Genomic DNA, 14,755 nt, shown 5'->3' on the forward strand with positions numbered 1-14,755 from the left:
TATAAACATAATAAACTCATAGCTATGAGCTAATAACATGAAGCAGGGGTGAGTGCGTTGTTGTTTTGGCTTACCTTGAAGTTGTGGACTTTCTCGTACTTGGGCGCTCGGTCCGTTTCCTTCAGCGTGGCGCGGCGCACCAGCGAGGTGAGCTGTGAATAGGCAAAGAGTTTGAGAGGTTGCCAGATGGTGGCGGGAGGCTTCTGCGGTCCCATCCGCATGGCCAAGGCAGCAGCCAGGATGTCCTGCTGGTTGCTGTCCTGCTTGGACTTAGCCTGTACCAGGGACTTCTCCCCCTTACGCACCGAGTACGACTCTCTGGACGGCATTCTGACACTAAGAGCTAGTCTACACAACTGAAGCCGAGAGAAAGAGAGAGAATGAGCTTAGTAAAAGGAGAGAGCGAGAGAGAAATTCCTCTATTCTACTAGGTTATCCTATAATCAGATTAAATATTCCTTGCATTTTCTCTGCGTTCGGATGCGTTTTGAGCCACAAAAGGGAAAAAAAAACAAAAGAACCACCGCGAAAAGCAAAACAAGTCGTTCTGAAGGCGGCTTGTTTTTCAAAACTCCACGCGCATTTAATCCAAACACGGGAAGCTGAAGGCAGCTGTAGAAGCTTGCCAACACTGTATCAAGTCCTTGGTTGTCTGGCCACAAAAGAGAGCGAACCTATAGTGGTCATGTGTGCTTCTATGGTCCCCCTCTCTGTGGGCATCTATATGCAGATGAGATGAGTGCTCGTGGTAATCCTCTCCTCCCTGCTCAGAGCTGATAGTCTCCCTGGAAGCTCAACAGCACACTGCCAGTAGGATGCTATTGCCGCTGAGAGGGAGACAGAGAGGAGGGAGGGAGGGAGGGAGGGGGAGGAGGAAGGGAGGGAGGGCCTTAACGCTAGTCACACAGACTTAGACAGGTCACAGCAGCCAATCAGAGAGCTGCTGGCAGGGCTTCATGGTGGCCTGGGCCCCGCCCCCCAACGGCCCTTCTCTCTCTCTCTCCTACGCTGGGAGAGTGAGGAGGAGGCAGGCAGGCAGGCAGGCAGGCTTGGCAGGGCTTCAGCAGGAGCGTGGGATGATAATGAGCAATGAATGAGTCATGCATCATCTCTGAGCTGGGCTCAGTTCAGTTCAGTTCAGTTCAGCTTGCCCAGATAATAACAGGGCCTGAGCCCCACCGTCCTCAGCACCTCCACCAACCACCCTTTAGAAAGCAGGGAGCGGGTGAGGGGTTAAAGAAGACCACAGCTCATGTGTCTATTTGTGGGCAGCTCTCCTTTGGACTCAAACCAACCTTTTCTGCAACTGCTACATGGAGCAAGCCTTACAGAAAATGGTAATTATCAGGGACATTCACTAAGCAGGAAGAAAATGAGGGGAAAAAAATAGAGTGAAATTTCACAAACAAAGGTAACAACAATTTGGTCTCATTAAGGGATGCAGAAAGTGAACACACAGCTGTTCAGATGTGGGGCAATTAAAACAAAGATGTAAAGAAGATTTTAACTGTCTGCTCTCCATTGGCAAGAAAGATGAAAGCAACATGTAAATGAGCAGATTCTGGCAAACCGGGACGCTGTCTTGCTTCCAAAGAAACACAAAGCCCCTCACCACACTCAGTCATACTGGGGACAAAAATAAAAACCATTTCATCTGAGAGAGAAACAACTAGGGGACTATCTTTTTTAGTTTTTTTGTTTACCATCAGAAGAGGCTGCCAGTAGCATTGAAATGTCACTCAGCTCTAATCCCTGTGTAGGATTCTCTCAGACGGTATGTTTCAGCATCACTCTGATATCCTCATCACACGGCAATTATGCACCTCGTAGGCAGGCTGCCGCAATAAACAAAAACGGTCTGACCAGAGGAACCTCATCCAATAGAGCAGCCTTACACACATCACAGAGAAATGAGTCTCTCCTCTGCCACATGCCTCAGACTCATTTAAGCTCTGCTGGTACACTACAGACAGGTCCTCACAACTTTGTGCAGACAGACAGGCAGGCAGGCAGGCAGGCAGAAGTGGGTCTTGACGAGACGGCACACAGTGCGAGCCTGCCTCAGGATCAATAACGAGGAGCTTTCATTGGCTGGTGTGCGCCACCAGACGCCGGCTCACATGAAAGGAGCGCGGCTATAATGGGGCTCCTCTCCCACTGGTGGTGGGATCGATGTGGAGTGCGACGGCCGCTCCAGACGCGGCAGGCCGGGGTGGAAAGAGCAGGGGCTCCGGGTGGACATGAAAGGGCTGAAGCCGCGGCCTTCTAGCGGGGTCCCTCTCCAGCACCGCGGCTCTAGCCCACTCCCCCTACTCAGCACGCCCAGCCGTGCTACCTGCCAGGCGGGGAGGCCTGGTGTCTGTTCTTCCCCCACCTCCCGTTCTCACAGCCCATTACAGAAGCCTTTCTCAGGGGCCCGGGAGCTTTGGTGGGGCTTTTCAGTGTAATTGCATTGCCTGCTGGTCGGTGCGGCACTGGTGTCCCGACTCCCAGGATGTGGCTGGCTTTGAACAGGCACCACCACCACCCCCCCCATCCTCCCCACTTCTAATTGACACTGATGGATTTTGCTCGTTTTTCAGACGCACTCCCCAGTGCGGTGGCTCGTAAAGCACAGATGCAGACAGAAATGGATGCTAAGTGCTGTTAACAAACAACGCGATTTCCTTTCTCTCAAGAAACAAAAAAAAAAACAATGTACTAACCATCTGGGCCTGCAAACCCCAATTCTCTCCTGATCCAGCTGATGCTCTGTTAGGAGCTGCATTGGCTTAAAAAATAAAGGGGGGGGGGGGGGGGGGGGGGCACTGAACTAACTGAATAAGCCGACACGATAATTTGTTTATCTGTTCTTCTGGAACAATAGCTCCTTCCAAAGTGATTTGACCCCAATCCCCCCCCTCTCACTCACTTTCAAATATCCTGGAGAGCATCTCACACAATCATGTTTCTGTCTCCCCAAACTGCCATACTTGACAAACGGCGACGTATTCACAATGCCGTTCTTGCCACATTCAGGCATGCCTGAAGGGCAAAACCAGTAGCTGTGAACACTGAACTCAAACCAGTGTAAAATAAATGCTTTTAATCAGAGGAGTCGGTTACACAACACATTTGCGCACACAGCCCTGCGACAGCGAGTCGTAGGAGTGCGAGTTGCCTAGCAATATCCAAAGTGGGGAATGAAGAGACGGCAATGGAGAGGTGAGGTCACTCTGCCCTCAGTGGGAGGAAATAGGTGTGGTTATATAAGCGGATGTTAAACGCACCGACGCTGGGTTACATCATCAAGCGGAAGTGCCATCAAACTGGCCTGCGCTCCTGCGCTCACACTTAGCGAGACAGACAGCGAGGACATTTTAATTGGAGGGCACAGTTGACACAGCTGATGGGAGTCCTCGTCTCGCCTGGAGAAAACAGAGAGGAGGGCAGCTTTCTGAAGAGTGGGAGTGAGATGTTCTCCGCAAACAAGCTGGCAAAGAAATAATATCTGGTCCTTGTTGCGCAATTCCAGCCACTCATTGTCAGTGGAGAAAGTTTGCCTCTGAAAACTACTTTCCACTACGCAGATAACAAAGTGTGGGGCTGGCGTGTTATGTAACGTTATGTAAGCAGCAAATAAAAAAAAAGAAGATGCATAATCGTGGAATCATGAATCTGATGCGCAGAGAACCGCAGGCAACTGATGGATTCTAAATACACCCGCTCTGACGTTAGTGGACTGATCCTAGGAACTGGAGCGGAGAGCGTTTGAATTTTATTCATATCCGGTTCTCCCTTTGGATTTTTCTCAACGCTTCATCCCCATTTCCTGTCTTCTGTCTCTCTTACGGTCACAATCTCGCACTCCCTTATCTTATTTCTATCGGTCTCTATCTCTCTCTCTCTCTCACTCACTCTCTGGCTGGCTGTAGTCAGCCTGGTGGAGCTACATCCTCCTTGCTGCCTGTGACGGAGCTGTTTTCTGGGGACGGCTCCCACCACCAGCCCGCCGGGAGAGAAGAGCCCTGGGAAAGAGCGGGTCAGTCCCCCCTCCTCTTAACACTCACCCAGGGCCCTCGAGGTAAAACATCACAAGTAGCAAAACACAAGACAGCCAGCCAGCAAAACAAGCCGAGGAGAGGTGGGAGAAGAATGGACCCTTGTTCCAGCATGTTCTCCCATCCAAACTAACCAGCCTGAAACGAAAGGCAAAAGGAGGGGGGGGGGGGGTGTCGGTGTTTCTGAAAACAATCTACACTTGTCCTGGATTCTGCCCTCCATCTTAATCTGATGGGACATCATAATCTAAATGCAAAACCACACAGCAAAAGGCAATTCATTTTGATTAGTGTGGAAATCACAGCAGAAGCACATTATGCCATTGACACCCGACCGCTAAGAGCAAAGTCTGCATCTCACATAGGGATGCTTAATAAAGCAAACCTTAACATAAGTGGCGCTCAGTTTCTGCTCTCTACCCTCTCCTTTCTACTGTGCTCCCTGAGCTCCATTTACCACCTTGTGCGGTAAAATAGCCTCTGCATTCCTTGCTTACTTTGCAGAAAATACTGGAAAACAAATTATACAGTGTTTTCTCCCCCTTTCCCGAGACGAATAGATTACCCAGCTGTGGCTGTTGCCATGACAGTGATGTATGGAGTGCGGCTATCACGCCCTGCCATCCTCACAGCAAGGTCACAGCAGAGAACATCCACAGCCCATGAAGCTCACCACCATTAGCCCTTTGCACACTTCCCAGCCATAAACACAATCACAAATAAAGAAATGGAAGAAAAAAAAATACCTCAAACCAGGAAAAAACCCTTAAATCACGAGAGAGAAAGAACTGTTAAGCTGTTAGTTTTTACTGCATGTAAAGGGGTCATTTTGTGCATGTGCCTATGCAGGGTTGGTGGGAGTCTGCTGGGAGGCTAATCTCATGTTGTGCCAGTACAAACAGTAGCATTAGTCAATTTGTGCCTAATCTTCTTGACAGCCTGGCTTGAGTAAAACCAAAATCTGCACTGACTGTACCCATCACAACAGTCCAAGCCCATCTCCTGCAAAGGAGAGCTGAACGGTTTTGAAAGTAAACTTCACTTCTCACAATCTGCTGTTGAGAGTTTTAAGCACACAATGTTCTTTGCCTGCCTGTCTCCCAGAGCCGAACATGTGGCGCGGAGGACAGCCTTTGGCTCTGTGACAGCAGCAAAGAGCTGAGCTGGCAGTACGGCAGCACTGCGCTTGGGGAAGAGAAGGTTAGAGAAGCACCCCGTGCCTTCATGAGGCGTCCCTGCACAGGCACCTGCGCCTACTTCCCTCCGCTCGTGTGCTCCGTGGTGCTGGATCGATCGCAGTTACGCAACGGAACCACAGAAGAACACTCCTCCGCACCACCGCAGAGAGGAGACGCTTGTTTGCTCGGCCGCTCACTCTGCCCACTGCAGGGCATGACCCATCGAGCCTCTGCAGAATGTCTCAGAACGGACAGCTCATGCCACGTGGCACACTGGCACATGGATGGTCAGAAAAACAGCAGACTGGCATGTGACCACTTTGTAATGTTCCTTCGGTTGAGGACATGAGAGGGAAAGGAGAGGCATCATGGTTCTGTGGGGGAAACTGTCCTCAAAATGGCTTCGTTTTGAGGCCACGACTCTTCTCATTGACATTCAGAGGCGGTCAGAAGGTCTAGTTACCATCAGGCTGGAACTGAAATTTGTGCGATATTTAGGTCAGAGTGGGGGTTGAATTCATTGGCATGGCAGTGAGAAGGAAAAGCCACTTGACTGCTGGAGCGAGAAAAGAAGAAGGAACGGCAGGGAAAAGAGGGACAGTTGGGGGAGAGAGAGAGAGAGAAAGAGAGAGAGAGAGAGAGAGAGAGAGGGGGAAAGTGGAAGAGGGAGAAAAGGGGTGACTGAACTGATTTGCTAGGGATTCCCATTCCTTTAGGGGATCTGGCAAACTTAGTACCATGGTGACAGCAGGTTCATTTCTGCGGGGTTGATGCAGTGCTGCCCTTGCGTGACAGAGGCCAGTTCAGCATCACAGAACACTGAATTAAGGAGGCCACCATTAAAATGAACACTCACATTCCAACCATTACCTACATTCTAGATTGAAACACAGCATTTTAATCACATGTCAAGCTCAAAAATAGGCACTATAGTAGTTTGAAACAATAAATATCATCAACAGACTTTCATAAGCCTCTAGTTACTTGAGATGCTACATGGCCTCTTTTTAATGAAATAATTTGTATGCTGAGAGAAACCTGTGGAGGTGTGTGGAGGTAGGTGTGTGTGTGTGTGTGTGTGTGTGTGTATATAGGTGTATGCGTGTGAGAATGTGTCATATTTGTGTGGGTGTAACATCTGTTCTGGGGCAATAAGGTTCCCATGGGAACCGTGCGTAGTTCCTGTACTTCCTGTGCGCGGCAGCGTTTATCGTGTTTACCGAGATGAGTGCCAGACCCTCAAGAGGAACGGCCACGCTTCTGTTAGCCACCTAAAAAGGCTTGAGTTATTTACCGTCATCTAGCGCCTCCAACCAACGTCATCGCATTAGTAAGCAGAGGGGTCTGGGGCACGGATATTTTTACAACACACACACGGAGCGTTTCGCGTCAGGGTGAATTTGTCAGAGAAAGCTCCGGAGAGAGGAGAAGGGGAAAGGGAAAAGGGGGAAAACCCAATCAGCAGCAGCAGGACAGGAGGCTTGATAGCATCACTGAGCCAAGCCGCCTCCATTTCAGACGAGATAAGTAGGCATTAGACAGGACCTTAAAGACGACCAGCCAGACTCCACTTTGATGGCGGGGGGGAGCAGAAGACTCAGTAATGCGGCGTGACAACGGGCAACAAAAGCCCCTTGTTGGGTGAGGAACATACTGTATGGAGGAGACAGGGAACATGCTATATATACATAAAGCACGGAACCGTGGGGCTTTTTTGAGAGCATGTGCTTCACGATGGCAAGTGGAACATGAGGTTTAATGTGCTGGCATGCCAATCGGAATGTGTTTGTGTACTTCACCCTGGTCCTGAGGAGGTCACTCTGAGCAGCAGGTACAATCATGAGGAGTTGCATTCACACACACGCATACACACACACACACACTAGAGACACACACACACACTAGACACACACACACACACACTAGACACACACACACACACAGTAGAGGTTACTGGTGTTCCCCTGCTCTCTGACCTGAAGGAATGTTCCGGAGACTGCAGGCTAGTGGTGCTGCTGAGGAGCAGGGCTACATCTGTCCACAGTAGCTACACAAATGTCAGCCTGGCTCTCGCTCAGCCTAATTAGCCCTCGGGCTGTGCCCACACCAGCTGGGTCAGAACAACTGGATGGAGAGGGGGAGAGGGGGAAAAAAAAGGAAAAGAACGGGGACAGCATGCTCGGTCAAGCTGTGTCTCTGGGGCTCTCGCCGCTTGCCCCTCTCTGAGAAGCACTGTTCATGGTTCAAATGGTCAAGAGCAAATCTAAAATGCCAAAATGCCTCTGCAGCCAATGTTATTAACCAGGGCTCTATTAGAGGGTGAAATTCTTCATTCCTTTTGTGAAACGCTCAGGGAGTTCTTAATGTGGCTTTCTTTGAAGTGTGTCTTTTCGGAGGGCCTCTCTGCAGCCTTGGCAACGCAACTACAGAACCCAGAGTTACACAACACACTGTGACAGGGGGGACAGTCACTGCAGTGGCTCATCCCCCCCCTGCTGTGTGTGTGTGTGTGTGTGTGTGTGTGTGTGTGTGTGTGTGTGTGTGTGTGTGTGTGTGTGTGTGTGTGTGTGTGTGTGTGTGTGTGTGTGGGTGTTTGTCTTTAGATGCAACAATATGTATGTGTGAGCATAGAAGAATGTAATGGGTCAGTTGCAAGGACACTTTAATCCAGCAAAAAGACCCAGAGAAAGAGTGTGGAAAATAGGGCTGAAGCCTTGAATAATGAGCCTAACTGGGTGACTTTGGGTTAGTCTACTTATACATCTTTGCTCCTTGGAGGACTTCCCCTTTCTCAACCATTAGCTCCAAATAGATCAGAGGCTGTCAGTTAAGCATTATGACGACCGTTACCCATACACAATTTGCCCGTTGTGCTCCTTGCGCTCACACTCATCTCTCCACAACTGAGCACTCATCCGTGAAGCCATCGGGCGAGTTGGGAGCCAGCAACTCAGGCCTCATTCTCATGGCTCGCCCCCGCGCAGCCCTGAATGGACAATAGCAAGGAGAGGGCCTCCACATGTACACACACAGACACACACACACACACACAGACACACACACACACACACACACACACACACACACACACACACACACACACACACACACACACACACACACACACACACACACACACACACACACACACACACACACACACACACACACACACAAACAAACACCAGCGCCGCCGCAGTCTTGTGATTCGCCTCAGAGCATCTCTACAGCACAAGACAATCAGCAGTCAATGATGGCAAGCCAATGTTCGTGCGCCGCCGTTCGCTCTACAATAGACATTCACTGCCAATGGGGTGTAATCTGATAAGAGAATATGTGACAGAAATGCAAGAATGTCAGTGCGATCCAAACTGAATAAGCCAGCTCGACGGGGAGTGGAATCCTCAATTCTTACATCATATTTATATAAGTGGCCACGGGGTTCACTCAGTCTGCTGTCTGCTTTCAGGCATTGTGCAGGTAGCAACGGGGGGGGAAAGGCCACAAGCTAGCTGAAGCACACCGAGTCAGTATTTTCCAAAACGGACTTGCTGTGATTGGAGTTTTTTACGACTTAAGCTAATGCAGATGTGAAACAAAAGCGGAGTTTTAAGGCGCTTCCACACCGCACGCCTACCTTTAAGTGGATAAGCTGTGGTTCGGTCTTTTACAGGATGCCTACCACAGCAAGATTATACGGAAGCTGGTTTATGATTCTCCACCCGCGCACTTAAAGCCAAGCCAAGAAATATGCTAGCTCACATTCTTGATGATGAGCAGAGTCGGGGTTTATGGATGCTGTACACATAAATGCTGTACACATAAACGCTTATAAATAAACACTGTGTGTACATGTAATTAATCCAATCTGGGCCGTTATGGGGAAACGACTGGTGCTTGCCCTACCACAGGGACTCCTACTATTGTAAGTGCTTTAAAGCATGTGATTTTTGTAACATTTTATAGCACCTCTGCTAGTAAATCAAGGATAGAGTTTCGTTCTACTGTGGTCCTCAATCCTTAGACTCTCTGCACTAAGAGCGTTCCTTGAGTGAAAGTGTCTGTCCAGCGCCTTTATGGTGATGAGCATTTGGAGGTTGCCGGTCAGTGGAAAATGAGTGGGAGGCTGAGGGCTCCTTCCTGCCCACAGAGGGAGGGGGATAGGTGCTGATGCCTGCTCTCTGGGCCTCTAATGGATCCTGCTGAGGGACTTGCAGAGAGCTGCTTTCTGCAGCCACAGACCACAGGATCTCCAGTCCGCCTTCCAGAGCCAGGCCAAATCAAAGCCTTCTGCCAGTGTTATTTCTGGTGAAAACGATACTGCGAGGAGAACTGTACATTTGCCTGACCACAACAATGGGCCAGCAGCTAGCTGTGTGGAAGCGGAAGATAAATAGATTGGAAGCAGAAAAAAAGATGGAGAGTTTGAACGGAGAACCAAAAAAAAAAGCTTGTTTGATGTGTGCCTGTATGGATTTGCCAGGAAACTGTGGTAAGCTGTAATGTCATGTGGTGCTTCAAAAGCCCAGACTGCCCTACGGTCTCCTCCCCTCCCCTCTCCCACCACTGCTCTCCTGGCCTGCCCTCTGCAATAACAATGAAGCAATATTTCTACAGACAGAGAGAAAGCCCTCTTCCGACCGGGCCTGGCTTGCAAGAGGCAGAGACTTCCTGACGTTCCAGTGACTTTCAATTACTGGAGATTACTGATATTATTGCTGCTGCAACAGGAACGCCGCTCCTTCCTGGCCCCGGCCACGTGTGCGGCTGGCCAGCGGACCCACAGAGATAGAAAAAAGCAATTTACAGAGAGCAGCTCATCGCTCAGAGTCAACACACCACTATCCTTCAGTCCTCCTAAATTAACTTTATTTCACAAGAGGCAACACGGGGCAGTCTGCCAGTTCGTGTTCGTCGTCCACAGTATCGCACCGGATGCTGTACTACAAAAAAAAGCCATATCAACAACAAAGGCGAAGCGTGGCATGATAACACACAAGGGAAGAACAAACAAGCACTGCAGATTGTGCATGCATGATGCATGATGCATTGTGGGACTTCACCTTTGTCTACACGACTCGTACGAACTCTTCGGGACACAGCTGCTTTTTCAATACATTTCCGATTCCTCTGATAACCAGGTTATTCTCCATGCGGCTCCCCCGGTCTGGAGCCACTCTCATTTACATCATAACAGATTCATTATGTTCAGCTACTGAGCTGCTGTTTCCACAGTCCATCACTTCAAATGATGTGGAAGTAAAATAAAGATTATCAGCCGCTGAGCGAAATTAGCAAATATTTAAAAGCACCGATGACTGCGATTCATTAGCATGATTAATTGGCCTGATTGATTGGTTGTCGTACATGAATGCATATGCCAACTGATTTGGGCTGTTAATCAGTGCTGATGACCCATCAGGGAGGGGGGTTTCTATATAACTGATTAGGTTGTGCTGAGTGGAGAGATCAGAATATGGAGAGAAGCGCTCTGGGTCTCCTCCTGACATGTGTTGTCGCAGGGCGACAGTGGTACAGGAGGTAGAGAAGTCGTTTAGTAATCAGAAGGTTACTAGTTCGATTCCCTGTCGAAGCGTCCTTGAGCAAGACACTGAACCCCAAATTGCTCCTGATGTGCAGTGTGCCATCAGTGGAAATGTAAAAACATGTATACATCCCTGTAAATCGCTTTGGATAAAAGCGTCTGCTAAATGACTAAATGTAAATGTAAATGTGTTGGTCTTGTATTGAGATGGGCACTGACACACTCGTTTGGGAGACGAAGTAGAAATCAGCAGCACTGAATTTGCTGATTTTTGAGGTAGATTTCGCAAACAAAAAGGGTGAAAGTTGAATCGAAAAGCATGTCGCATTAAAAAAATAGACAGAATGCATGAACTTGAATCTAACTACTATGAATGTGCAGTTTCCAGCGGAAAACAAGTGTTGCAACATGCACATTTTCTGTCATGTCAACCACAGATCCTTAATCTTTTGAAGTGGTTATGTGGGCTGGAGGGCTCTGTACTGCCCTCCCCTTTCCATGTTCTTTCACAGTAAAGCCTGGATGACCACCAGCACTGGCCTTAGCAAACATGTGTGCTGGAAGACACGACTGGCTCGTGATTAGATACGCTTCTCAGTCATACTCGGTGGAACATTCTGTCCGCCTGACGTGGTTTAAAACAAAAGAATCTCTTTTAAAAACAGGTTATCATGACAAACAATCTGCCAAAAGCAAATACATGCTCACATCAAAGTGTCTGCTCTCTCCTAGGGCGTCATGGTCAAGCACAACCAGAACAGAGCAGCCCTGTGAAGCACCTAAACACGGTAAAGCCTGTGTAGATCAGGAGCAATCTTCCCCTGAATAAGTGCCTTATGCAATGCAGCTCTTCATCATCCTAACGATGATATAAGAATCACTTCTCTGTAGTCTTCCGCCTTGCTGTATATAATCAGTCCTCTTTTCACTGCAGGAAGATGACCCTCCAAAACAAAACAAACTTACAACCCTGACAAACTTCAACCCTGAACACAATCACCACCACTAAGGAATGGTATGGTATTCCCCTCCATTCCCCTTCCACATTTCTAAGAAAGAACAGTTAATCACAACAACTTAACAACAAATGGGAAAATAGTGCTGCTCATTAAACTATTAAATCTCTCAATTTCTCTCTTTTTCACTCTCTTCTTATTTATGTCTCTCCCTCTCTCTCTCTATATCTCTCTCTCTTTGTCTTCATTATAATTCTCAATGCTCCTCTCACAGACACCGACTGAAACTCACCCTCTCCTCCAGGCTGCCCTCGTCCCCCTGGGGCTCCCGTGTGTCCGGCACGTCCCTGAGCAGCACGGGGCTGAGCTGCGTGTGCCTCTTGGGCGCCGGCTCGCAGTTGAGTGTGGTGTAGCCGACGTGCTCGTAGATGGGGTTGATGGTCATCTTGGCGATGTACTCGGCCGCCTTGGTCTCGATGTAGAGCGTGATCAGGCCGTCGGTCACCAGGTCGTGGATGGATTCGAAGCGCTTCTCCCCCACAAAGTGCTTCCCGTCATAGTACAGCCGGAAGTTCCTGGTCTGGTTGCCGAAGCTGCTGGATAACCACAGGATAACATACACTTCAGTCAAGATGGAAAGGGAACGGTCACCTACAAAAGCCACCCAAATCGGAGACGAAATCCAAACCCACTGAGAAGACCTGTGAGGCTTCCCGAAAGCGCTCTGGGCGATGGAAAGACAGCGCCCCAGGAAGGGCGAGGCACATCTTTTGATGCACTCAAGCAGCTTGCGATGAGATGGCAACAGGGTGCAACATTAGACTGGGCTCTTTTTTTACGGGAGCCGGCTGTATCATCTTGCTCCTCAGTAGCACTTAATGGGCTGAAATAATAGAGCCCTTTTAGCACTGATCAATAATCAGGGAGCAGGAAACTGTTGGGATCCGTTGCCATACAGCTTCCCTAAAACACTTCCTGCACCGGTCTGACTACTACAGGTATCCAGTGCCCCCTCTTATAATAAGTCAGGCTGAGGAACATCAGTCCACAGAATGAAAGAGGTCACATGGAGAGATTAATGCATCCATAAAAACCAAATTCAATTAAAGAGCCGTTAAAGGACTCCAGTCCCTCCTTTCCCTTTGATTTCCCCAGCTAAGCCAGAGCTGCTCAAATGTCTGCTACACAAGTCTCACGGCTGAAGCAGTTTCACCCTCAGGTCAATGATGTCAATTGATCGCTTAAGTGAATGTTGATAAGGACACAGCAGTATCTCTAAGCCGTTGGACACAGGCACCATTTAAGCCCAACAACGAGGCTTACACCAATAATACAGACGCATTTACACACTTCGTGCCTTGATTGTAGCGATTGAAGAATGGAGGCCATCATTATTACAGTGTGAGAAGAGGTCGCTGGACACACATAGATGCTTAGCAAAGTCTACGTTATTTTGTCAAGGGAAAGGGAAATATCCTATCATACATAAATGTGTGTCAGACAAACAGGAAACTGTCTGTTGGAGATGAAGCTATGTTTTTTTTTCCTCTTTTTTTTCTCTTCCTCAACTGGTTTCCTGTGTGAGTTATTCCAAGATCCCCGAGTGGGGTGGGGGAGAATTTCGAGCATGAAGAAATATATTACTTGTGGGATTGCCTGAATCTCCCTGAGCCAACAGTGGGGTCTTTGTGTGAGGCTGGCTCCGGCTGTCCATGCTGCGAAAGGCTGGAGACAGGGGCAATTTCAGACGTCTGACAGCCACTCACTGACACTAATGCCTTTAAAGGCCAACTGCCATTTGAACTCTGCAGTGTTGAATGTTTTCATACATCTCACGTACAAGCACTTCCAGAGCAAACCTTCAGAATTAAACACATTACAAACACTGGCTGAGTGTCAGGTTGTGAATGTGTGGGAAAAGGGAGGAAGGAAGAGAAAGAGAGAGATAGAGAGTAAGAGTAAGGAAAGCTAAAGGAAGCACTCCATGGTGGCACACACGTGAGACACTGTGCCAGTGCAAGTGACTTGGGGTTGATCTGAGGCCGAGAGGTCAATTAAAAAAAAGATCTGGAGACTCCTCATGTAGGCCATGCCCTGCGTCAGGAGCGAGGCCAGGAGGGAGGCTCGGCTGCTCTGTTGCCAGGGCCACAGTCCCTCTCATTAGTTCAGGGCTCATCACAGCCTTTTAGCCGCGGCTGCAGGAGTGGCAGCTCTGGGTAAGCAGCCGTTTGCCCTAATCCACTTTAATTCCCCCTCCACAATGCTCCGGCTTATTTGCCACAGAAAGAGCGTCTGACCAAAAGCTACACACCAGACAGGCGAAATTACATTACACAGCAATCCTAGGCAACTTGAAATAAAGACATTTTCAAAATTAAGATTTCTTTATGGTAATCCACTTGACCATGTCTGCACATATTAATCATAAGTAGGCTATCCTTGAAATGGGTTCAAAGTGAAGTTTTTTATTTCTTTAATAACTTTTAAATGACTAATTTGATATATATATGTTTTCATACATCTCACGAACAAGCACTTCCAGAGCAACCTTCAGAATTATATATGTCAAATTAGTCATTTAAAAGTTATTAAAGAAATATATATATAATATATAATATTTCTTCCCCAGTAAAGGAGGATGTGTGTTGCCTCACTAACCGTAAGGCTAAAGTGTAAGTCCCCGGCTGCCGTTGGCTCTCCCGGATCAGATAGCTGCCTTCAGCCACGCTCAGCAACTGGTCAGCCTCTTCTCTGGAAATCATCCCGTGGTACCTTTGGGAATCACAAGATTACTGTTTGCTCACAAGAATTGCTGTTTGATGAGCAGACCAGAATGGATCGATACTGAGGAATATGAGGTTAGACAAAATAAGACATTGAAAATGGTATTGAATACAGACGACTCGAATGACACTCACTCTCGTCCATAATATTTGGGTCGATTCTCCACCTTGGGGAGGGGGGGTGGAGGAGGGGGGGGGGAGAGAGAGAGAGAGAGAGAGAGAGAGAGAGAAATTACAGGATTTATGAGTTACC

At 48.4% G+C, this 14,755-nt stretch overlaps 2 protein-coding genes across 2 annotated transcripts in view; both read right to left on the reverse strand.

Annotated features, from left to right (window-relative positions):
* LOC308365222 (N-chimaerin-like) overlaps positions 1-329 on the reverse strand; it is a gene marked incomplete at its 5' end in the record, with an annotated part of 9,997 nt that extends 9,668 nt beyond the window's left edge. Inside the window, one exon of the mRNA XM_080838595.1 lies at positions 75-329. Coding sequence (XP_080694721.1) covers positions 75-329 — 255 coding nt within the window. The remainder of the gene's footprint in view (positions 1-74) is intronic.
* A 7,839-nt stretch (positions 330-8,168) lies between these two features.
* On the reverse strand, positions 8,169-14,481 carry LOC308366021 (N-chimaerin-like; the record flags this gene model as incomplete). Its single annotated transcript, XM_080839658.1, has 3 exons — positions 8,169-8,204; positions 12,012-12,312; positions 14,369-14,481. 3 exons carry the CDS (start codon positions 14,479-14,481, stop codon positions 8,169-8,171), a joined length of 450 nt encoding a protein of 149 aa, XP_080695784.1.
* Positions 14,482-14,755: the final 274 nt, after the last annotated feature.

This window comes from Sprattus sprattus, assembly GCF_963457725.1.
Source record: "Sprattus sprattus genome assembly, chromosome: 5".
Classification (NCBI taxonomy): Eukaryota; Metazoa; Chordata; class Actinopteri; order Clupeiformes; family Clupeidae; genus Sprattus; species Sprattus sprattus.